This window comes from Thunnus maccoyii, chromosome 8 (genome assembly GCF_910596095.1).
Source record: "Thunnus maccoyii chromosome 8, fThuMac1.1, whole genome shotgun sequence".
NCBI classification, from domain to species: domain Eukaryota; kingdom Metazoa; phylum Chordata; class Actinopteri; order Scombriformes; family Scombridae; genus Thunnus; species Thunnus maccoyii.
Window position 1 is genome coordinate 24,079,493 of NC_056540.1, and position 24,674 is coordinate 24,104,166.

At 37.4% G+C, this 24,674-nt stretch overlaps 3 protein-coding genes across 3 annotated transcripts; all 3 read right to left on the bottom strand.

Moving 5' to 3' along the window:
• Positions 1-6,295: 6,295 nt before the first annotated feature.
• On the bottom strand, positions 6,296-8,542 carry LOC121901456. The gene is made up of 6 exons (XM_042418249.1): positions 8,539-8,542; positions 8,024-8,350; positions 7,505-7,867; positions 7,291-7,413; positions 6,840-6,901; positions 6,296-6,744 (listed from the first exon to the last, which is right to left on the bottom strand). Exons 1-6 carry the CDS (start codon positions 8,540-8,542, stop codon positions 6,589-6,591), a joined length of 1,035 nt encoding a protein of 344 aa, XP_042274183.1. The 3' UTR covers positions 6,296-6,588.
• Positions 8,543-12,583: 4,041 nt separating this feature from the next.
• LOC121901973 lies at positions 12,584-14,603 on the bottom strand. Its single transcript, XM_042419094.1, has 6 exons — positions 14,525-14,603; positions 14,038-14,364; positions 13,539-13,904; positions 13,297-13,419; positions 12,845-12,906; positions 12,584-12,749 (listed from the first exon to the last, which is right to left on the bottom strand). Exons 1-6 carry the CDS (start codon positions 14,565-14,567, stop codon positions 12,633-12,635), a joined length of 1,038 nt encoding a protein of 345 aa, XP_042275028.1. The 5' UTR covers positions 14,568-14,603; the 3' UTR covers positions 12,584-12,632.
• Positions 14,604-21,810: 7,207 nt separating this feature from the next.
• On the bottom strand, positions 21,811-24,144 carry LOC121902260 (prostaglandin F2 receptor negative regulator-like). Its single transcript, XM_042419516.1, has 6 exons — positions 24,063-24,144; positions 23,580-23,906; positions 23,060-23,425; positions 22,820-22,942; positions 22,368-22,429; positions 21,811-22,272 (listed from the first exon to the last, which is right to left on the bottom strand). The coding sequence occupies exons 1-6, from the start codon at positions 24,103-24,105 to the stop codon at positions 22,117-22,119; spliced, it is 1,077 nt and encodes a 358-aa protein (XP_042275450.1). The 5' UTR covers positions 24,106-24,144; the 3' UTR covers positions 21,811-22,116.
• Between the last annotated feature and the right edge of the window lie 530 nt (positions 24,145-24,674).

Here is a 24,674-nt window from a genome sequence, read left to right on the forward strand (position 1 = left end):
TTTAGGTTATTGTTTAAATGTCTGACTTGTATCTTTTCAGTTTTGATTCACTCGCTGTTCTCATTGCGCCATTTTCAGCTGCAGTATTCTGCAAAAAAGCAATAAAAACCTAATGTGTACTACCTGCTCAGCACTAAGTGACAAACAGACACAGTTAGCAACTGGTGATCATAGTGGAGCATTTAGCAGCCAAAGAATCTGATCTTTCCCTCAGGAGTTGGTCGAGATGAGAAACAGAGCTAAAAGAGAGTGAATATTGGACTTACATTCCCCATGAATCCAGAAACATGACTCCAGATGAATGATAATGTTGCTCTGTAACTGCTGGATGTGTAAATAAGCAACTAGCTGACAAGTTCACCATATCAACTCAAAGTTATTACAGGAACTTTTAACTGGTTATGAAACAGTCTCATGATGCCTCTGATGCTTCTTTATGACCTACAGTGAGAAGATGACTATTTTTATACAGTTATTCTAAATGCCTGCCACCAGGTCAGATTCCCCATGAAATCAGATGAAATGCTTTATGGCACGCAGACTGGAAGAGCCTATGTTTACATTACACATAGCATTGTAGTATGAGGGAGTACAAAGACCTTACGGGGACATGGGGAGGAAATTTCTCTTCATTTGATAATGTTAAAAGTAAAGTTAGACTTATTGTCAATTGCTCGACTCATTTTAAAAAAGACGAGAGAAAAAGAGAGAGAGTGTGATTGAGCTGAAAGCACAAACAGAGAGAGAGAGCAGCGGTGGTTGAGCAAGCTAGAGAGTGAATGAAGAGAGCGTTTGGCGGTGTAGTGAGAACAATGGACTGAATCTGAGAAATAAAACGTTATCTTCTCATTGTTTCACAGGGGTAACGTTATAAAGCACAGATAAACACGCCAACACCTCCACACAACCCTTTGGGAAGGTTGCAACCTTATGTGTAACCTAGGTGTATGAACGGTACTAAAACAAAGTTTACTTTGTTTCACCATCTTCATATTACAATTATTGATCTTACATAGCCACAAATAGATACATTACCTCATCGCTATGCATCCTGTAAACAGAAGTGTTTAAGAATGAAAAATAGTATTAAAAATAAGTAGCATCTTTCTTTCACTGGCATCCAAGACAAATACATGCACTAATCAAGTTCTTATGACACAAGGAGATGGTGCTCATGGGAAATGCAGTCTTCATTCCAAGAAAACACTACCACTTTTGTCTACAGGGGCCGCTAAAATCAACACAAAATGAAAGTTCATTGTAGTAACTTTAAAATGTGATGATATGTCAATGTTGTGTTCATAGCTTGTTTCCAGTATTGACTGAGAGCACTGCAGCCGGCAGCCTTGAAATGGGCTGTAATGTGATCCGACAGGGCAATAGCGGCCCGTGAATGTACGTCCACTAAAAGTGCTTGTTTTTGTCACTGACAGGCTCAGATTGTTATTGTAAGTGTGACAACATTACGGAAAGGACCACACAGAGAAATAAAACGTTTTTATTTACCGTTTGCTTGATCCAGTCTGTTTGTTATTGTGTCAAACCAAGTCTCACTCAAGGAGAAGTCTTGTTCTGAAATCTTGCAAGAGTTGAGTTGTTGTCGAAATCAACTAAAGTTGATTCAGTCATGACGGAGTTGGAGAGAGGAGTGCTGGGAAGAATTTGTTGTGTTGGAGTACAGAAAGCAGAGCTTAGTGTTATCTAAAAGATTTTCAAAGTCATGGCTGAATATTTAGCTGATTTTGATAATAACTCAACTCCAGAAGCGTTCAGAGCTAGTTGAGTCCTGGGCTTTTGACTTGCAGGGAGCATTTCTACATCCGTTAACCCTCTAAAACCTACACAGACAAAGAAGCGCCTGGACATATTTTTTTTTCCAACTCTGAGCTTATTCTTTCAGTGAGTATCAAGTGTTATACATCATATGATTCAGGGGAACCTACCCTTTCTTTCTGGTGCAGTGTAAAGTCACCATCATGCATTACCTTTGTGTGAGAATATCATATATAGTAAAAAAAGAAAAACGCCCAGTGAAAAAACTTGTGTTTTGTTGTTTTGTTCTTTATAGTCAATCAGGGAATTTTTTTCAATGTGAAAAGTGCTATTTAGGTGTTTTGGAGCTCGATGTCAAGTTCACTCAAATTCTGAATAATGTAAGAAAAACACCCTTCGGGGGCTCCATAGAAAGTACAGAGGAAAACACAAGGCATTATCAGGAACCATGTCCTTACAGGTTCTTAAAAGTCCAGGTTATGGGAAAGTCCAGGTTATGGGGTTGTTAGGGTCCCACAATATAATAGACCTGTTAGATTTTCATATGTAGAGACTTTGTCAAGGCTATTCCCAGCAAAGGAGGAGAACTAGTGATGGACCTGAACAGCAGGTCAGAAAAACTAAGTAACTGATTAAAATTTGGGTAAACCCAAACAACTAAAAGGCCACTTTTGCATTGTCAGCATGACAATTAGGAAAAACTATACATCATGACCAAGATGATGATTTCATATGGGAAACTGAATTTTCTAAAGTTAGCATGGAGAATTGTATAGCTTATCGTGTGGACTACAGTGTAAAATAAATCAGAAAATTTTGACATTATTAAAGTGAGACTTCAGCTTACTGACAGAAAGGAGGAATAGAGCAATAGATGATTAGGGTCAAACATTTGGGTTAGGCAATATTTCATCAGCCTTATACTTTGAGGCCAAAATAGACATAAAGCAGATGGGAGGTTTGTTATGGCACGAGTAGGCTGGAAGGACTACAGCCTCTGTGGTTGCGTAGATTAAAGGTGGGGATGTGCTTGATGAGGCTACGAGTGGGAGGCAGAGCTTTGTTCAGGCTGTTCTCAGCAGGAAGGAAGACGTAGTGACGGACGGATTCATCTGATCCAGACACGATGAGTCTAACTGTGACATGACGGTCTTTGAGCACCATTAGCACCTCAAAAATGCTAAAAGTAAATGACCAAATGACAAACAGATACAGTTAGCAACTAGCTGGTGATCATAGTTGGGCATTTAGCTGCAAAAGAGCAAGATGTTTCCCTCAGGAGTTGGTTGAGATGAAAAACAGAGCTAAAAGATAGTCAATATTGGACTTACATTCACCAGGTGTCCAAAAACATGATTCCAGATGAATGATAATGTTGCTTAGTAACTGCTGGATGTGTAAATAAGCAGCTAGCTAACAAGTTCACCATATCAACTTAAAGTTACTACAGGAACTTTTAACTGGTTATGAAACAGTCTCATGATGCCTCTGATGCTTCTTTATGACCTACAGTGAGAAGATGGCTATTTTTATACAGTTATTCTAAATGCCTGCCACCAGGTCAGATTCCCCGCGAAATCAGATGAAATGTTTTATGGCACGCAGACTGGAAGAGCCTATGTTTACATTACACGTAGCATTGTAGCATGAGGGAGTACAGAGACCTTACGGGGACATGGGGAGGAAATTTTTCTTCATTTGATAATGTTAAAAGTAAAGTTAGACTTATTGTCAATTGCTCGACTCATTTTAAAAAAGACGAGAGAAAAAGAGAGAGAGTGTGATTGAGCTGAAAGCACAAACAGAGAGAGAGAGCAGCGGTGGTTGAGCAAGCTAGAGAGTGAATGAAGAGAGCGTTTGGCAGTGTAGTGAGAACAATGGATTGAATCTGAGAAATAAAACGTTATTTTCTCATGTTGTTTCACGGGGGTAACATTATAAAGCACAGATAAACACGCCAACACCTCCACACAACCCTTTGGGAAGGTTGCAATGCAATGCAGCCTTACGTGTAACCTAGGTGTATGAACGGTACTAAAACAAAGTTTACTTTGTTTCACCATCTTCATATTACAATTATTGATCTTACATAGCTACAAATAGATACATTACCTCATCGCTATGCATCCTGTAAACAGAAGTGTTTAAGAATGAAAAATAGTGTTAAAAATAAGTAGCATCTTTCTTTCACTCGCATCCAAGACAAATACATGCACTAATCAAGTTCTTATGACACAAGGAGATGGTGCTCATGGGAAATGCAGTCTTCATTCTAAGAAAACACCACCACTTTTGTCTACAGGGGCCGCTAAAATCAACACAAAATGAAAGTTCATTGTAGTAACTTTAAAATGTGATGATATGTCAATGTTGTGTTCATAGCTTGTTTCCAGTATTGACTGAGAGCACTGCAGCCGGCAGCCTTGAAATGGGCTGTAATGTGATCCGACAGGGCAATAGCGGCCCGTGAATGTACATCCACTAAAAGTGCTTGTTTTTGTCACTGACAGGCTCAGATTGTTATTATAAGTGTGACAACATTATGGAAAGGGCCACACAGAGAAATAAAATGTTTTTATTTACTGTTTGCTTGATCCAGTCTGTTTGTTATTGTGTCAAACCAAGTCTCACTCAAGGAGAAGTCTTGTTCTGAAATCTTGCAAGAGTTGAGTTGTTGTCGAAATCAACTAAATATTCAGTCATGACGGAGTTGGAGAGAGGAGTGCTGGGAAGAATTTGTTGTGTTGGAGTACAGAAAGCAGAGCTTAGTGTTATCTAAAAGATTTTCAAAGTCATGGCTGAATATTTAGCTGATTTTGATAACAACTCAACTCCAGAAGCATTCAGAGCTGGTTGAGTCCTGGGCTTTTGACTTGCAGGGAGCATTTCTACATCCGTTAACCCTCTAAAACCTACACAGACAAAGAAGCGCCTGGACATATTTTTTTTTCCAACTCTGAGCTTATTCTTTCAGTGAATATCAAGTGCTATACATCATATGATTCAGGGGAACCTACCCTTTCCTTCTGCTGAAGTGTAAAGTCACCATCATGCATTACATTTGTGTGAGAATATCATATATAGTAAAAAAAGAAAAATGCCCAGTGAAAAAACTTGTTTTGTTGAACAACTTTATAGTCAATCAGGGAATTTTTTTCAATGTGAAAAGTGCTATTTAGGTGTTTTGGAGCACGATGTCAATTTCACTCAAATTCTGAATAATGTAAGAAAAACACCCTTCGGGGGCTCCATAGAAAGTACAGAGGAAAACACAAGGCATTATCAGGAACCATGTCCTTACAGGTTCTTAAAAGTCCAGGTTATGGGAAAGTCCAGGTTATGGGGTTGTTAGGGTCCCACAATGTAATAGACCTGTTAGATTTTCATATGTAGAGACTTTGTCAAGGCTATTCCCATCAAAGGAGGAGAACTAGTGATGGACCTGAACAGCAGGTCAGAAAAACTAAGCAACTGGTTAAAATTTGGATAAACCCAAACAACTAGAAGGCAATTTTTGCGTTGTCAGCATGACAATTAGGAAAAACTATACATCATGACCACGATGATGATTTCATATGGGAAACTGAATTTTCTAAAGTTAGCATGGAGAATTGTATAGCTTATCGTGTGGACTACAGTGTGAAATAAATCAGAAAATTTTGACATTATTAAAGTGAGACTTCAGCTTACTGACAGAAAGGAGGAATAGAGCAATAGATTATTAGGGTTGAACATTTGGGTTAGACAATATTTCATCAGCCTTATACTTTGAGGCCAAAATAGACATAAAGCAGATGGGAGGTTTGTTATGGCACGAGTAGGCTGGAAGGACTACAGCCTCTGTGGTTGCGTAGACTAAAGGTGGGGATGTGCTTGATGAGGCTACAAGTGGGAGGCAGAGCTTTGTTCAGGCTGTTATCAGCAGGAAGGAAGACGTAGTGACGGACGGATTCATCTGATCCAGACACGATGAGTCTAACTGTGCCATGACAGTCAAACAGGAATGTCTGACTGAAAGATGTTGGCCTGACATTGAGTTTTTTATCTGTTGTGGGAACATTTGAGGACATGAAGTCTGAGTGGGCCATTTCTAAACCTGCAAAGATGGCTGCTCAGATCTGAGGCGACCAAGTTCCTCACTTCCACTTCACTATTCATTCTGTTTGCCAAAGAATTTGTGGGCCAAAAACAATTAGCTAAAGAGGCTAAAATGGAAAACTCTTTTAGAGTTATGAAGCAGGGAGGATGTCTGCAGGTCCATAAACAGTATTAAAATGTCTTAAACTGAAATGTGAAAGTAGTATTAATTGATTAATTTGACTTAAATATGAAACCATGACTTCTTAATTTTAACATTAGCACTTGATCTGGTACATGTTTTAATAGGAAACAAGTTTACTTATTTTCATGTTGCAATAGTGAATGTGTTTCAGACTCAAAACACAGTTAATATTACACATGGAAAGCATTTGAGCCATTTACTTTAAGAATTTTTATTGCAGCAGTAATTTCACAGTAACACAACGATTAGTTTTCAAATACAAAATTTTGTGTTAACACAATTAAAGACCAAAGATAACATTGATATGATAAAGATGATAAAGATGATATGTAAGAAAGGCAACAATAATATGTTCTAGACTATGATAGTCCTAATTGTGTCAACAATAAAGTAATTTTTTTGAGTAAGGGTTAATATTTAATATTTAGCCAAGATAAAAAAAATACAACAAAACAATCACAAACAGATGCAAGTGCTCAATATTATCAACAATATCATCATTTAACTTGAGAGTACAAGTAAACTGGGAATCGTTAAGCAGAAACGGAATCAGAATTGATAAAATTCAGACGATACTCAACCGTAGAGTACACACAGTCCTCTGAAAACTCTTTCTTCTTTCTTCCTCTCGTTGCTTTTCTTTCTGAGAAATTCAGTGCAGCGTAGTTCATTCTGTCATCAACTTCAGTCTGTGCAGCAAATAAAATGGTTATATATATAAAGTGATATATATACGGTGTCTTTAATGGAATAACAATACATTAAATTTTGTTTTTTCACTCACAATATCATGTACCGCTTGACGCAAGTTGTCATGTCGAGCTTCTGAAATAGTGCTTTCCATTCCTACAAATGAATTAAATCATAAAAATAAGTATTTGATAGATAAAGGAACTTAATCTGACTTTTTAGTAAGAGTATAATGTCATAAAATAAAAATCGTAAAAGTGGACATTTTCTTTGATTATTCATATAAAATATAGTCAGAGAATTTAATTTTTTACATAAAGGAAAAACAACCTCTATGAAGATTTAAATGTTTGTCTTTTGAATGCATGTTGCTGCTGTTGTTCAAAAGTTCAATAATAATATACAATATGACATAATTTTACCCAAGAACATATACTGTAAAGGTTTGTCCAAACTTGAACATAAAATGTATAAATAAATGAATATGTCATACATCAGAACATGTTTTCAATCTAACAGAAGCATTTAGTTTGTACAACACTTACCTTTATATTGTTCACGTACTCTTAGACTTCGGTTGCAGATGAAGACGACATTTGCAACAACAGAAATGGTCAAACAGACTATTAATATCACTATTCCAATAAATAGTGAATGTGTTGTTTGCACTAGAAAACAAACCAACAGGAAAGACTTATCAATGTTGATGTTATCAACATAATTTGAGTAATACTTTCATTACTGAACACTAAATCATACCAAGTTCCAGTTTAGTTCCATTTCCAAATAATATCTCTCCACATGTGGCCACCGCACAGTAATAAGTCCCAGCATCAGAGGAGATGATGTTTTTAGAGAAGCGATAGACACAGCTCTTTGGAGACGAGTGAATGCCAGTTTTCTTTCTACATTCATCACGACTTCCATCAGTGTAGATGAAGTCTGGATGAGATGCATCTGATCCGGCTCTGAACCAGTAAACACTGTGTCCTCCTGGACACGTCTTGTTCTTGTAGTCAGAGAGGACTGAACACTGGAGAGTCACAGAGTCTCCTGGACGTACTGGATCAGATACTGTTGGCCACTGAACAACAGTATAGTTTGATGTCCTTTCAGTGTTTCCTATGCAATGTAAAACTATGTTAAAAATTAGAGACCTTCACACACATTTTGAAAACTGGTATTGAAGTATATCTCAAACATTAATTCAAATTTTGTAATGAAATTGGGAAATTTAGCGACACTTAAAAGTTAAAGTAAAATAGATCACATTATTACCTTTTACTAACAAATATGTCCCGTTCCATTTAGCATTAATCCAGTCCGTGATTCCACAATGGTACATTCCCTCGTCTTCTTGGGTTGTCCTCAAAATGGTCAGGTTACTAAAATTCTTTTCAGTATGTACGTTCAATCTCGTGGAATTAAACTCTGGTTCATACTGAGGTGTTGTAGATTTATACAGTTTCACAATTAATTTCAGAGTATCACCGGCACTCTGCTTGTACCAGTAGAGTTGTTTAGTGTTTAAATCATGATTATGCAAAGTACATCCCAAGGTTGCAGGTTCACCAGGTTGAACTGTGATCACTGGAATCAGTGAATCTGAATGAAGTGAAAATATAGAATACACATTGTAAATAACAATTATTGTATGATGTACAAAATGTATTATGCAAAAAGCTGATATATGAACCTCCAAACATCTTGTAGAAATGCAAATTCTTAGTTGTATACAGAATGCACAGAATTAGATGGTACTTACATCCTTGATGAAGAACAAGCAGTGTTACCCATAACACGATCATCTTCACATTGTCTCTTGTTAGGAACCTTTCTGGTATTTCACTGAGTAAAGGAGGTGATGTGACGTGGCCACGACACTGAATGTCACACTGAGAAATGTATGTGATTGGTTATCACCGAATCTAGATTCAAAGACAAACTTCCTGTCACATTGATCTTATCCTGGTCTTTGTGAAGCACATTTCACCTCTCATTGTTCACCATTCACTCAGTTATTTTAATTATAATCTCAAAGATTTTTGATTTTATGAATTTTGGGAACTTTTCCATTACTGCTCTCATCTTGTAGTGCTTTTCATCTTTGGTCAGCATGTCCAGATTCTGTACTCACTCTGCATGTAGGTGCACAGCTCTGCAGCGAGCTAAACACACTTCCAACAGTGGTTGAAGACAGGAGTGGCCTGTGAGGATTTTACTGGAACAAACTGTGAAAAAACAGTATCAGAAAGAAAATTCAATTAAAGCTGCAAGCAGCGATGAACGGGTCCTCGCACTTGGACACTTTGTGAATGGGTAAAATATTATTTCCTGTGTGCAGTATTTGGTGCTGGAGATGACATATTGTAAATTGTGTATACAGTTGAGGAACTATGTGTCACTTAGGCTTCACTTCCTGTTGCCTGTAGACAATTCTACATAAGTGAAATATTAATGCACCAATATATTTACCAGAGGGCGACTGTCATGGATATACATTTTCATGAATATTGGACATTGTATATAAGAGATAACTATCAGTTTCTGTGTCCACTATGTAGTGCTAGAGAACACCCACTAATTATATGTCATGTTGTTGTATATCATGTGGAGACCACACCATATAAATTTCATGTAAAATGGATGATGTTTGTCACATAAGGTTGACTTACTGTTGTCAGTAGGTGGTGCTATGACTATGATTCAATATTGACATGTAGATGTGTTCAGGTCTGGACTCTTATCAAGCATGAGGATTTTGTGGCAGATTGGACAATGTAAAGTGGAGTTAAAACAACTTCCTGTTTCATATTTTGGGCAAAATTGACTGGCACGCCACACCAAAAATGTTCCATGAAAATTCAAAAGCTTTGCAATTTAGCGTCACAAAGTTCTTTAGATGTCACCTACCAAATTTGAAGTCGTTCAGGTAATTCTCTCAGAGGAGTTCATTAAAGTACAACCCCTGGAAATGGCTTCACTTTGCAAAAAAATTGCACAGTAAATTCAAATGTCTGACTTCCTGTTGGACTTAGGTTATGGCTCCAAGAGGCTTTTTTTAAAGTCTGGAGATGGTACATCTGCGTGCCAAATTTCGGACATCTATGTCAAATTTAAAGGTGGGGGTGTCCTCGAGCCATTTTGCCACACCCAGACCTAAGACCTATATCAGATATCAAGTTATGCCACTTCTGATGCATGTGCAAAGTTTCGTGAGTTTTTGAGCAACCCTAGCACCTCAAAAATGCTAAAAGTAACGAGGCACTTTCATGCTCAGGCCCTAATGATATTGATTACAGATCAGAAAAAGACAAGATACCATAAACAAGTGTCTGACTGAACCTACTGTCAAGACGAACTAGTACAGAAACAAGAAAACTGGATTCACACAAGTAAAATGTTAAACTAGTTACGTTGTCCCGCATGTATGATGAAATAAAGTATCATTAGTACAGATCAACATTAAAGAGGCTATAATCGATACTGTGTCAAATAACAATGTGTTATGTGAGAGGCATCACTCGTATTGATGAACCTTCTGTGAACCTCGGCTTTATGGGGCTTCATAACAAGTTTTAGGTCATTGTTTAGCTGTCTGATTTGCAACTTTTGGTTCGATCTCACTGTTCTCATAGCGCCAAAAAAAAGCACTAAATACCCACTGTGTACTACCTGCTCAGCACCAAATGACAAACAGATACAGTTAGCAACTAGCTGGTGATCATAGTTGGGCATTTAGCTGCAAAAGAGCAAGATGTTTCCCTCAGGAGTTGGTTGAGATGACAAACAGTGCTAAAAGATAGTCAATATTGGACTTACATTCACCAGGTGTCCAAAAACATGATTCCAGATGAATGATAATGTTGCTCTGTAACTGCTGGATGTGTAAATAAGCAGCTAGCTAACAAGTTCACCATATCAACTTAAAGTTACTACAGGAACTTTTAACTGGTTATGAAACAGTCTCATGATGCCTCTGATGCTTTTATATGACCTACAGTGAGAAGATGGCTATTTTTATACAGTTATTCTAAATGCCTGCCACCAGGTCAGATTCCCCATGAAATCAGATGAAATGCTTTATGGCACGCAGACTGGAAGAGCCTATGTTTACATTACACGTAGCATTGTAGTATGAGGGAGTACAGAGACCTTACAGGGACATGGGGAGGAAATTTCTCTTCATTTGATAATGTTAAAAGCAAAGTTAGACTTATTGTCAATTGCTCGACTCATTTTAAAAAAGACGAGAGAAAAAGAGAGAGAGTGTGATTGAGCTGAAAGCACAAACAGAGAGAGAGAGCAGCGGTGGTTGAGCAAGCTAGAGAGTGAATGAAGAGAGCATTTGGCGGTGTAGTGAGAACAATGGATTGAATCTGAGAAATAAAACGTTATTTTCTCATTGTTTCACAGGGGTATTATAAAGCACAAATAAACACGCCAACACCTCCACACAACCCTTTGGGAAGGTTGCAACCTTACGTGTAACCTAGGTGTATGAACGGTACTAAAACAAAGTTTACTTTGTTTCACCATCTTCATATTACAATTATTGATCTTACATAGCCACAAATAGATACATTACCTCATCGCTATGCATCCTATAAACAGAAGTGTTTAAGAATGAAATATAGTGTTAAAAATAAGTAGCATCTTTCTTTCACTGGCATCCAAGACAAATACATGCACTAATCAAGTTCTTATGACACAAGGAGATGGTGCTCATGGGAAATGCAGTCTTCATTCTAAGAAAACACTACCGCTTTTGTCAACAGGGGCCGCTAAAATCAACACAAAATGAAAGTTCATTGTAGTAACTTTAAAATGTGATGATATGTCAATGTTGTGTTCATAGCTTGTTTCCAGTATTGACTGAGAGCACTGCAGCCGGCAGCCTTGAAATGGGCTGTAATGTGATCCGACAGGGCAATAGCGGCCCGTGAATGTATGTCCACTAAACGTGCTTGTTTTTGTTACTGACAGGCTCAGATTGTTATTATAAGTGTGACAACATTATGGAAAGGGCCACACAGAGAAATAAAACTTTTTTATTTACTGTTTGCTTGATCCAGTCTATTTGTTATTGTGTCAAACCAAGTCTCACTCAAGGAAAGTCTTGTTCTGAAATCTTCCAAGAGTTGAGTTGTTGTCGAAATCAACTAAATATTAAGTCACGACGGAGTTGGAGAGAGGAGTGCTGGGAAGAATTTGTTGTATTGGAGTACAGAAAGCAGAGCTTAGTGTTATCTAAAAGATTTTCAAAGTCATGGCTGAATATTTAGCTGATTTTGATTACAACTCAACTCCAGAAGCGTTCAGAGCTGGTTGAGTCCTGGGCTTTTGACTTGCAGGGAGCATTTCTACATCCGTTAACCCTCTAAAACCTATACAGACAAAGAAGCGCCTGGACATATTTTTTTTTCCAACTCTGAGCTTATTCTTTCAGTGAGTATCAAGTGTTATACATCATATGATTCAGGGGAACCTACCCTTTCTTTCTGGTGCAGTGTAAAGTCACCATCATGCATTACCTTTGTGTGAGAATATCATATATAGTAAAAAAAAGAAGCATTTGAGTCATTTACTACAAGAATTTTTATTGCAGCAGTAATTTCATATTGACACAACGATCAGTTTTCAAACACAAAATTTTGTGTTAATACAATTAAAGACCAAAGATAACATTGATATGATAAAGATGATAAAGATGATATGTAAGAAAGCCAACAATACTGTGTTATAGACTATGATAGTCCTAATTGTGTCAACAATAAAGTAATTTTTTTAAGTAAAGGTTAATATTTAATATTTAGCCAAGATAAAAAAAAAATACTACAAAACAATCACAAACAGATGCAAATGCTCAATATTATCAACAGTATCATCATTTAACTTGAGAGTACACGCTGTCCTCTGAAAAGTCTTTCTTCTTTCTTCCTCTCGTTGCTTTTCTTTCTGAGAAATTCAGTGCAGCGTAGTTCATTCTGTCATCAGTTTCAGTCTGTGCAGCAAATAAAACAGTTATATATATAAAGTGATATATATACGGTGTCTTTAAGAGAACAACAATACATTAAATTTTGTTTTTTCACTCACAATATCATGTACTGGTTGACGCAAGTTGTCATGTCGAGCTTCTGAAATAGTGCTTTCCATTCCTACAGATGAATTAAATCATAAAAATAAGTATTTGATAGATAAAGGAACTCAATCTGACTTTTTAGTAAGAGTATAATGTCATAAAATAAAAATCGTAAATGTGGACATTTTCTTTGACTATTCAGATAAAATATGATCAGAGAATTTAATGAGGCACACAAAGGAAAAACAACCTCTATGGAGACTTAAATGTTTGTCTTTTGAATGCATGTTGCTGCTGCTGTTCAAAAGTTCATTAATAATATACAATATGACATGATTTTACCCAAGAACCTATACTGTAAAGGTTTGTCCAAACTTGAACATAAAATGTATAAATAAATTAATATGTCATACATCAGAACATGTTTTCAATCTAAAAGAAGCATTTAGTTTGTTACAACACTTACCTTTATATTGTTCACGTACTCTTAGACTTCGGTTGCAGATGAAGACGACATTTGCAGCAACAGAAATGGCCAAGCAGACTGTTAATATCACTATTCCAATAAATAGTGAATGTGTTGTTTGCACTAGAAAACAAACACATACAAAAAGAAAGATGTATCAATGTCTCTTAAAGAGACTTATCAATCATTATGTTATCAACATAATTTGAGTATTACTTTAATTATTGACCACTAAATCATACCAAGTTCCAGTTTAGTTCCATTTCCAAATAATATCTCTCCACATGTGGCCACAGCACAGTAATAAGTCCCAGCATCAGAGGAGCTGACGCTTTTAGAGAAGCTGTAGACACAGCTCTTTGGAGATGAGTGAATGCCAGTTTTCTTTCTACATTCATCATGGCTACTTCCATCAGTGTAGATGAAGTCTGGATGAGATGCATCTGATCTGGCTCTGAACCAGTAAACACTGTGTCCTCCTGGACACGTCTTGTTCTTGTAGTCAGAGAAGATTGAACACTGGAGAGTCACAGAGTCTCCTGGACGGACTGGATCAGATACTGTTGGCCACTGAACAACAGTATAGTTTGATGTCCTTTCAGTGTTTCCTATGCAATGCAAAACTACGTCAAAATTTTGAGATCCACATACACATTTTGAAAATATAAATTTGAATTTTGTAATGAAATTGAGAAATTTAGAGACACTTTAAAGTTAAAGTAAAACAGATCACATTATTACCTTTTACAAACAAATATGTCCCGCTCCATTCATAATCAATCCACTCCACGAATGCACAATGGTACATTCCCTCGTCTTCTTGGGTTGTCGTCAAAATGGTCAGGTTACTAAAATTCTCGTCAGTATGTACGTTCAATCTTGAGGGAGAAAACTCTGGTCCATACTGAGGTGTTGCAGATCCATACAGTTTCACAATTAATTTCAGAGTATCACCAGCAGTTTGTTTGTACCAATAGAGATTTATTCTGCTGAGATCATAATTACGCGAGGCACATGTCAAGTTTACAGGTTCACCAAGTTGAACTGTGATCACTGGAACCAGCGTATCTGAATGAAATGAAAATATAGAATACACATTGTAAATAACAATTATTGTATGATGTACAAAATGTATTATGCAAAAAGATGATACATGAACCTTCAAACATCTTGTCGAAATGCAAATTCTTAATTGTATACAGAATGCACAGAATTAGATGGCACTTACATCCTTGATGAAGAACAAGCAGTGTTACCCATAACACAATCATCTTGACATTGTCTCTTGTTAGGAACCTTTCTGGTATTTCACTGAGCAAAGGAGGTGATGTGACGTGGCCACGATACTGAATGTCACACTGAGAAATGCATTTGATTGGTTAACACAGAATCAAGATTCAAAGTGCACTTCCTGTCACATTGATCTTATCCTGTTCTTTGTGAAGCATATTTCACCTCTCATTCTTCACCATTCACTCAGTCATTTTAATAATAATCTCAAAGATTTTTGATTTTATGAATTTAGGGAACTCTTCTATTAATGCTCTCATCTTGTAGTGCTTTTCATCATTGGTCGGCATGTCCAGCTTCTGCCCTCACTCTGCGTGTAGGTAAACCCAAACAACTAAAAGGCAACTTTTGCATTGTCAGCATGACAATTAGGAAAAACTATACATCATGACCACGATGATGATTTCATATGGGAAACTGAATTTTCTAAAGTTAGCATGGAGAATTGTATAGCTTATCATGTGGACTACAGTGTAAAATAAATCAGAAAATTTTGACATTACTAAAGTGAAGCTTCAGTTTACTGACAGAAAGGAGGAATAGAGCAATAGATGACTGGGGTTGAACATTTGGGTTAGACAATATTTCATCAGCCTTATACTTTGAGGCCAAAATAGACATAAAGCAGATGGGAGATTTGTTATGGCACGAGTAGGCTGGAAGGACTACAGCCTCTGTGGTTGCGTAGATTAAAGGTGGGGATGTGCTTGATGAGGCTACGAGTGGGAGGCAGAGCTTTGTTCAGGCTGTTCTCAGCAGGAAGGAAGACGTAGTGACGGACAGATTCATCTGACCCAGAGACGATGAGTCTAATTGTGCCATGACGGTCAAACAGGAATGTCTGACTGAAAGATGTTAGCCTGACATTGAGTTTTTTTTGTGTTGTGGGAACATTTGAGGACATGAAGTCTGAGTGGGCCATTTCTAAACCTGCAGAGATGGCTGCTCAGATCTGAGGCGACCAAGTTCCTCACTTCCACTTCACTATTCATTCTGTTTGCCAAAGAATTTGTGGGCCAAAAACAAAAACAATTAGCTCAAGAGGCTAAAATGGAAAACTCTTTTAGAGTTATGAAGCAGGGAGGATGTCTGCAGGTCCATAAACTATTAAAATGTATTAAACTGAAATGTAAGAATAGTATGAATTGATTAATTTGACTTAAATATGAAACCATGACTTCTATATTTTAACATTAGCACTTGATCTGGTACATGTTTTAATAGGAAACAAGTTTACTTATTTTCATGTTGCAATAGTGAATGTGTTTCAGACTCTAAACACAGTTAATATTACACATGGAAAGCATTTGAGCCATTTACTTTAAGAATTTTTATTGCAGCAGTAATTTCAGATTGAGACAACGATCAGTTTTCAGACATAAAATTTGTGTTAATACAATTAAAGACCAAAGAAAAATTTTACACTCTGTGTGTAGGTGCACAGCTCTTCAGTGAGCTAAACACACCTCCAACAGTGGTTGAAGACAGGAGTGGCCTGTGAGGATTTTACTGGAACAAACTGTGAAAAAACAGTATCAGAAAGAAAATTCAATTAAAGCTACTAGCAGCGATGAACGGGTCCTTGCACCTCATGTGCATTGGAGGGAGCGGCAGCCGTTGTATCACTACTGGAGGACGGTTGACACATCTCTGAATTGTCAGGATTATCGGACACTTTGTGAATGGGTAAAATATTATTTCCTGTGTGCAGTATTTAGCGCTGGAGATGACATATTGTAAATTGTGCACACAGTTGCGGAACTATGTGTCACTCAGGCTTCACTTCCTGTTGCCTGTAGACAATACTACATAAGTGAAATATTAATGCACCAATACATTTGCCAGAGGGCAACTGTCATGGATATACATTTTCATGAATATCGAACATTGTATGTAAGAGATAACTATCAGTTTCTGTGTCCTCTATGTAGTGCTAGAGAACACCCACTAATTATATGTCATGTTGTTGTATATCATGTGGAGACCACACCATGTAAATTTCATGTAAAATGGATGATGTTAGTCACATAAGGTTGACTTACTGTTGTCAGTAGGTGGTGCTATGACTATGATTCAATATTGACATGTAGATGTGTTCAGGTCTGGACTCTTATCAAGCATGAGAATTTTAATGTTATAAAGCACAAATAAACGTACTGACACCTCAACACAACCCTGTGGGAAGGTGCTGCATTGCTGGATTTGGTGGTGAATGCAGCCTTACGTGTAACCTAGGTGTATGAACGGTACTAAAACAAAGTTTACTTTGTTTCACCATCTTCATATTACAATTATTGATCTTACATAGCCACAAATAGATACATTACCTCATCGCTGTGCATCCTGTAAACAGAAGTGTTTAAGAACGAAAAATAGTATTAAAAATAAGTAGCATCTTTCTTTCACTCGCATCCAAAACAAATACATGCACTAATCAAATTCTTATGACACAAGGAGATGGTGCTCATGGGAAATGCAGTCTTCATTCCAGGAGAACACTACCGCTTTTGTCTACAGGGGCCGCTAAAATCAACACCAAATGAAAGTTCATTGTAGTAACTTTAAAATATGATGATATGTCAATGTTGTGCTCATAGCTTGTTTCCACTGCCCTCAAGTGGCCAAAATAGAAATAAAATAATCAAAATTATTGCAGGTTTGAGTAGAAAAAGAAACTGGAGTAGGTAGACAGTTAAGGGTTGTCCACACCAAGAAATATAACCCTAACAGTAACTATAACGATAATGATGTGAGCATCCCCGCACTTATTAATGATAATGCTCTGTAAACAGTGGCGCCATGCACGAGCTGTTCACTCCAGCTGTGTTGGCAGCTGAGGAAAATGGATATTGATGACTTGTTACTGCTGTATGTTACACAGAGAAAGAAACAGAGGATCAGAAAGGTATGGGTTCACTGGCGAGTGGTGATTCAATGTGTTGCTCAGAAGTATTTCAGGACACTAGTTGCTGTGATGTTTCAGTATTTACAGACCAAACTGCACTGACTGATGGCAGCAGATGCTGAAGTGTGATGCTCAAAAGCACACATATGACCAGCTTTTCTTGCGCTGTGGCAGGGACACGCGGTATGAGCACAGATCTAAAGCCTAAAAGGGTCGCTAACTTTATGTTTTTTTTACATTATAATGGAGATCAAAGTTCCAGCATCACTGTATAATAAAGAGAGAGAAACCCATCTTAAGAAATCAGCTGTGTGTGTCATTCTGCTCCAATTTACAGTGCATCAGTTTGTAGTGAGAAAGGTGCAAAAACCAATAAAGTCATCAGTCAGTTTCCAGAATTAAGATGATATATGCAGGTTTTGAGGTTTAACTGTAAATTTCAGGCTAGATGGAGATTTTGTCATGCCTTATGGTTTAGGGGATGGATTTTGATGGGCTGTCAGGGTTTCTATTGTTCATGAAATTGCTCTGAAAGTGATCCCAACGATATCGTTTACAACTGTCATTGTCGTTACAATAGTGGTGTGGACTCCACAATCTACTTGAGTTAGAACGATTTCTAAAACTACATATTTATAGTTATCGTTATAGTTATCATTCTTTGCGTGGACAGCGTTTTAGTCAGTATAGTAACAGTTGCTTTGAATGTTGTATTAGTAGCACAGCCTCAGACAGCTAGAAATGTAGGAGGTTACTTGTAAATACAGAAGTACATAACTTTAATTATTCTGTCATTATATGTGAAAGAATGTCCAGGCTAGAGTAATAGAATTTATTTCTGTTCATCATTAACCCTGCAGTGTATTTTCTTTAGTACAATTAATATCAGATTTAGTGACCCCTGACCTCTGACCACCTGAACTCAAACATACACCTGGAGGAATGTGGTTCCTTTTACCTGTATTTAGTTATACTCTCTATTTTAATATTTATATGTGATATGTGATTGTAAACTAAAGTTGCAATTACAGTGGAGGCAAGACCTCATGTCCTCATGTACTGATGTAGTAGGAAAGTTGATCTGTGTCTGATCCATTGTTGATATCCATTTGCTGGGTTTTGACAGACACCCTCAAACTGACGGGTCTGTTTAAATACCTATGTGTATTGCTGTCTGCTGCCTCAATATAGCAATGTGCCAACAATGTGCCTGACCACACCTCATTTTAAGACCAACACGCCCATGGGTGCTCAGATGGGTGCAAGTGCATTTGCTATTTAACCAACGTGGGCACTGGACGGGAAAATGACAACTGTGTCGGTCTTAAACTAGCAAAGACACTTGCGTTGCGCTTGGCACCGCTTTATGCCGGGCGTAAGATATATAGTCTTGTGCAATGGATTCTACCCATATACTGTATAAAAATATGGACGCAGTTACCGTGATGTCACCCGTTGGTTTCTGAAGAGCGGTTTTGATGCTCAAAGTGAGCTGCTCCGGCCATCGCCATCTTGGCAGTGCATGACACTGCCTAACTCCCAGCCAATCAAAAATGGGCAAAGAGGCGGGCTGAATGGCTGAAACAAGCCACCTAGCGGCTGGCAGACCTGTCACTCAAAGCAGCCATGTCCTTCATTATGCATAACTTTACGGCTTAATAAAATTTAAACGGGTGAGTTATAAAAAAATTCACCTCCCGTACAGTTGTCATGAAAGCAGAAATTAGCTATAGAGACCAAAACCTTTTTTTTATACTAGGCTGTAAACATGTTTATTTCTGCTGTAAAGTTGGGCATTTTAACATGGGGGTCTATGGGGATTGACTCGCTTTTGGAGCCAACCTCAAGTGGCCATTCAAGGAACTGCAGTTTTTGGCACTTCTGCATTGGCTTCATTTTACAGCCCCAGAGGTTGCCGCTTGATTCTACCACATGCTACGTCCAAGCCAATGGTTGTATTACATGCAGAGCTGTAGTGGTAAATAAAAGCTTGGGGAAATTCTACCTTACCTGTGCCGTGGAATTGCGGCTGCGAGGCCTTATGGATGGATAAATGGACCGATCAGTCTCTATCTTAAAAACAAATCTCGATTCTCACACAGTCTATAGTTTTTAAGTCCATTCTGTTATTTTGTCATATAACAAACATTGATTTATATTAAAGGGAAACTGCTGTATTTTTCAATTTTGACCCTATTTTCCCATATTTTTGTGTCTAAGTGACTAATGAGGCCAACAATTTTTGAAGCTGGTTCAGTATTGACTGAGAGCACTGCAGCTGGCAGCCTTGAAATGGGCTGTAATGTGATCCGACAGGGCAATAGCGGCCCGTGAATGTGCATCCACTAAAAGTGCTTGTTTTTGTCACTGAGAGGCTCAGATTGTTATTATAAGTGTGACAACATTATGGAAAGGACCACACAGAGAAATAAAACGTGTTTATTTACTGTTTGCTTGATCCAGTCTATTTGTTATTGTGTCAAACCAAGTCTCACTCAAGGAGAAGTCTTGTTCTGAAATCTTGCAAGAGTTGAGTTGTTGTCGAAATCAACTAAATATTCAGTCATGACGGAGTTGGAGAGAGGAGTGCTGGGAAGAATTTGTTGTATTGGAGTACAGAAAGCAAAGCTTAGTGTTATCTAAAAGATTTTCAAGGTCATGGCTGAATATTTAGCTGATTTTGATAACAACTCAACTCCAGAAGGGTTCAGAGCTGGTTGAGTCCTGGGCTTTTGACTTGCAGGGAGCATTTCTATATCCGTTAACCCTCTAAAACCTACACAGACAAAGAAGCGCCTGGACATATTTTTTTTTTCCAACTCTGAGCTTATTCTTTCAGTGAGTATCAAGTATTATACATCATATGATTCAGGGGAACCTACCCTTTCTTTCTAGTGCAGTATAAAGTCACCATCATGCATTACCTTTGTGTGAGAATATCATATATAGCAAAAAAAGAAAAACGCCCAGTGAAAAAACTTGTTTTGTTGACAACTTTATAGTCAATCAGGGAATTTTTTTCAATGTGAAAAGTGCTATTTAGGTGTTTTGGAGCTTCATGTCAAGTTCACTCAAATTCTGAATAATGTAAGAAAAACACCCTTCGGGGGCTTCATAGAAAGTACAGAGGAAAACACAAGGCATTATCAGGAACCATGTCCTTACAGGTTCTTAAAAGTCCAGGTTATGGGAAAGTCCAGGTTATGGGGTTGTTAAGGTCCCACGATATAATAGACCTGTTAGATTTTCATATGTAGAGACTTTGTCAAGGCTATTCCCAGCAAAGGAGGAGAACTACTGGTGGACCTGAACAGCACGTCAGAAAAAATAAGCAACTGGTTAAAATTTGGATAAACCCAAACAACTAAAAGGCAACTTTTGCGTTGTCAGCATGACAATTAGGAAAAACTATACATCATGTATAGCTTATCGTGTGGACTACAGTGTGAAATAAATCAGAAAATTTTAACATTACTAAAGTGAGACTTCAGCTTACTGACAGAAAGGAGGAATAGAGCAATAGATGACTGGGGTCAAACATTTGGGTTAGGCAATATTTCATCAGCCTTATACTTCAAGGCCAAAATAGAATTTCACGTAAAGCAGATGGGAGGTTTGTTATGGCACGAGTAGGCTGGAAGGACTACAGCCTCTGTGGTTGCATAGATTAAAGGTGGGGATGGGTGGGAGTGGGAGGCAGAGCTTTTTCAGGCTGTTCTCAGCGGGAAGGAAGACGTAGTGACGGACGGATTCATCTGATCCAGACATGATGAGTCTAACTGTGATGTGACGGTCAAACAGGAATGTCTGACTGAAAGATGTTAGCCTGACATTGAGTTTTTGTTCTGTTGTTGGAAAGTTTGATGTCATGAAGTCTGAGTGGGCCATTTCTAAACCTGCAGAGATGGCTGCTCAGATCTGAGGCGACCAAGTTCCTCACTTCCACTTCACTATTCATTCTGTTTGCCAAAGAATTTGTGGGCCAAAAACAAAAACAATGAGCTAAAGAGGCTAAAATGGAGTACTCTCTTAGAGTTATTACGCAGGGAGGATGTCTGCATTTCCATAAATTATTAAAATGTCTTAAACTGAAATGTAAAAATAGTATTAATTTATTAATTTGACTTAAATATGAAACCATGACTTCTTAAATTTAACATTAGCACTTGATCTGGTACGTGTTTTAATGGGAAACAAGTTTACTTAACATTTTCATGTTGCAATAGTGAATGTGTTTCAGACTCTAAACACAGTTAATATTACACATGAAAGCATTTGAGCCATTTACTTTAAGAATTTTTATTGCAGCAGTAATTTCACAGTAACACAACGATCAGTTTTCAAACACAAAATTTTGTGTTAACACAATTAAGGACCAAAGAAAACATTGATATGATGAAGATGATAAAGATGATATGTAAGAAAGGCAACAATAATGTGTTATAGACTATGATAGTCCTAACTGTGTCAACAATAAAGTAATTTTTTTGAGTAAGGGTTAATATTTAATATTTAGCCAAGATAAAAAAAAAAAATACTACAAAACAATCAGAAACAGATGCAAGTGCTCAATATTATCAACAGTATCATCATTTAACTTGAGAGTACAAGTAAACTGGGAATCGTTAAGCAGAAACGGAATCAGAATTGATAAAATTCAGACGATACTCAACCGTAGAGTACACACAGTCCTCTGAAAACTCTTTCTTCTTTCTTCCTCTTGTTGCTTTTCTTTCTGAGAAATTCAGTGCAGCGTAGTTCATTCTGTCATCAACTTCAGTCTGTGCAGGAAATAAAATGGTTACATATATAAAGTGATATATATACGGTGTCTTTAATGGAACAACAATACATTAAATTTTGTTTTTTCACTCACAATATCATGTACCGGTTGACGCAAGTTGTCATGTCGAGCTTCTGAAATAGTGCTTTCCATTCCTACAGATGAATGAAATCATAAAAATAAGTATTTGATAGATAAAGGAACTTAATCTGACTTTTTAGTAAGAGTATTATGTCATAAAATAAAAATCGTAAAAGTGGACATTTTCTTTGATTATTCATATAAAATATAGTCAGAGAGTTTAACGAGGTACACAAAGGAAAAACAACCTCTATGAAGACTTAAATGTTTGTCTTTTGAATGCATGTTGCTGCTATTGTTCAAAAATTCATTGATAATATACAATATGACATGATTTTACCCAAGAACCTATACTGTAAAGGTTTGTCCAAACTTGTACATAAATTGTATAAATAAATTAATATGTCATACATCAGAACATGTTTTCAATCTAACAGAAGCATTTAGTTTGTTACAACACTTACCTTTATATTGTTCACATACTCTTAGACTTCGGTTGCAGATGAAGACGACATTTGCAACAACAGAAATGGTCAAGCAGACTATTGATATCACTATTCCAATAAATAGTGAATGTGTTGTTTGCACTAGAAAACAAACACACAAAAAGAAAGATGTATCAATGTCTCTTAAAGAGACTTATCAATCATGATGTTATCAACGTAATTTGAGTAATACTTTCATTATTGAACACTAAATCATACCAAGTTCCAGTTTAGTTCCATTTCCAAATAATATCTCTCCACATGTGGCCACAGCACAGTAATAAGTCCCAGCATCAGAGGAGCTGATGTTTTTAGAGAAGCTGTAGACACAGCTCTTTGGAGACGAGTGAATGCCAGTGTTATTGCTACATTCATCACGACTATTTCCATCAGTGTAGATGAAGTCTGGGCGAGATGCATTTGATCCAGCTCTGAACCAGTAAACACTGTGTACTCCTGGACACGTCTTGTTCTTGTAGTCAGACAGGATTGAACACTGGAGAGTCACAGAGTCTCCTGGACGGACTGGATCAGATACTGGCGGCCGCTGAACAACAGTATAGTTTGATGTCCTTTCAGTGTTTCCTATGCAATGCAAAACTATGTTAAAAATTAGAGACCTTCACACATTTTGTAAACTGGTATTGAAGTATATCTCAAACATAAATTCAAATTTTGTAATGGAATTGGGAAATTTAGCGACACTTAAAAGTTAAAGTAAAATAGATCACATTATTACCCTTTACTAATAAATATATCCCGTTCCATTCAGGATTAATCCACTCCATGGCTGCACAATGGTACATTCCCTCGTCTTCTTGGGTTGTCCTCAAAATGGTCAGGTTACTAAAATTCTTTTCAGTATGTACGTTCAATCTTGAGGGAGAAAACTCTGGTCCATACTGAGGTGTTCCAGATCCATACAGTTTCAGGATTAATTTCAGAGTATCACCGGCACTCTGCTTGTACCAGTAGAGTTGTTTAGTGTTTAAATCATAATTATGCAAAGTACATCTCAAGGTTGCAGGTTCACCAGATTGAACTGTGATCACTGGAATCAGTGCATCTGAATGAAATGAAAATATAGAATACACATTGTAAAGAACAATTATTGTATAATGTACCAAATACATTATGCAAAAAGATGATATATGAACCTCCAAACATCTTGTTGGCAAATTCTCAATTGCATACAGAATGCACAGAATTAGATGATACTTACATCCTTGATGAAGAACAAGCAGTGTTACCCATAACACGATCATCTTCACATTGTCTCTTGTTAGGAACCTTTCTGGTATTTCACTGAGTAAAGGAGGTGATGTGACGTGGCCACGACACTGAATGTCACACTGAGAAATGCATTTGATTGGTTATTACAGATTCAAAGTGCACTTCCTGTCACATTGATCTTATCCTGGTCTTTGTGAAGCACATTTCACCTCTCATTGTTCACCATTCACTCAGTCATTTTAATTATAATCTCAAAGATTTTTGATTTTATGAATTTTGGGAACTTTTCCATTACTGCTCTCATCTTGTAGTGCTTTTCATCTTTGGTTGGCATGTCCAGCTTCTGCCCTCACTCTGCATGTAGGTGTACAGCTCTGCAGCGAGCTAAACACACTTCCAACAGTGGTTGAAGACAGGAGTGGCCGGTGAGGATTTTACTGGAACAAACTGTGAAAAAACAGTATCAGAAAGAAAATTCAATTAAAGCTGCAAGCAGTGATGAACGGGTCCTTGTACCTCATGTGCATCAGAGGGAGTGGCAGCCGTTGTATCACTACTGGAGGACAGTTGATACAGCTCTGAATTGTCAGGATTATCGGAC

Excerpts from the sequence above, each read along its gene's own strand:
- LOC121901456 (XM_042418249.1), bottom strand. Across the intron at positions 7,868-8,023 it reads GACATATTTGTTAGTAAAAG|GAAACACTGAAAGGACATCA; the intron begins GTAATAATGTGA and ends TACATTGCATAG. Across the intron at positions 7,414-7,504 it reads TGGAACTAAACTGGAACTTG|TGCAAACAACACATTCACTA; the intron begins GTATGATTTAGT and ends TTTGTTTTCTAG.
- LOC121901973 (XM_042419094.1), bottom strand. The coding sequence starts at position 14,567 with ATGATTGTGTTATGGGTAACACTGCTTGTTCTTCATCAAGGAT. Across the intron at positions 14,365-14,524 it reads GCTTGTTCTTCATCAAGGAT|ATACGCTGGTTCCAGTGATC; the intron begins GTAAGTGCCATC and ends CATTTCATTCAG. Across the intron at positions 13,420-13,538 it reads TGGAACTAAACTGGAACTTG|TGCAAACAACACATTCACTA; the intron begins GTATGATTTAGT and ends TTTGTTTTCTAG.
- LOC121902260 (XM_042419516.1), bottom strand. The coding sequence starts at position 24,105 with ATGATCGTGTTATGGGTAACACTGCTTGTTCTTCATCAAGGAT. Across the intron at positions 23,426-23,579 it reads GATATATTTATTAGTAAAGG|GAAACACTGAAAGGACATCA; the intron begins GTAATAATGTGA and ends TGCATTGCATAG. Across the intron at positions 22,273-22,367 it reads GTCAACCGGTACATGATATT|ACTGAAGTTGATGACAGAAT; the intron begins GTGAGTGAAAAA and ends TTTCCTGCACAG.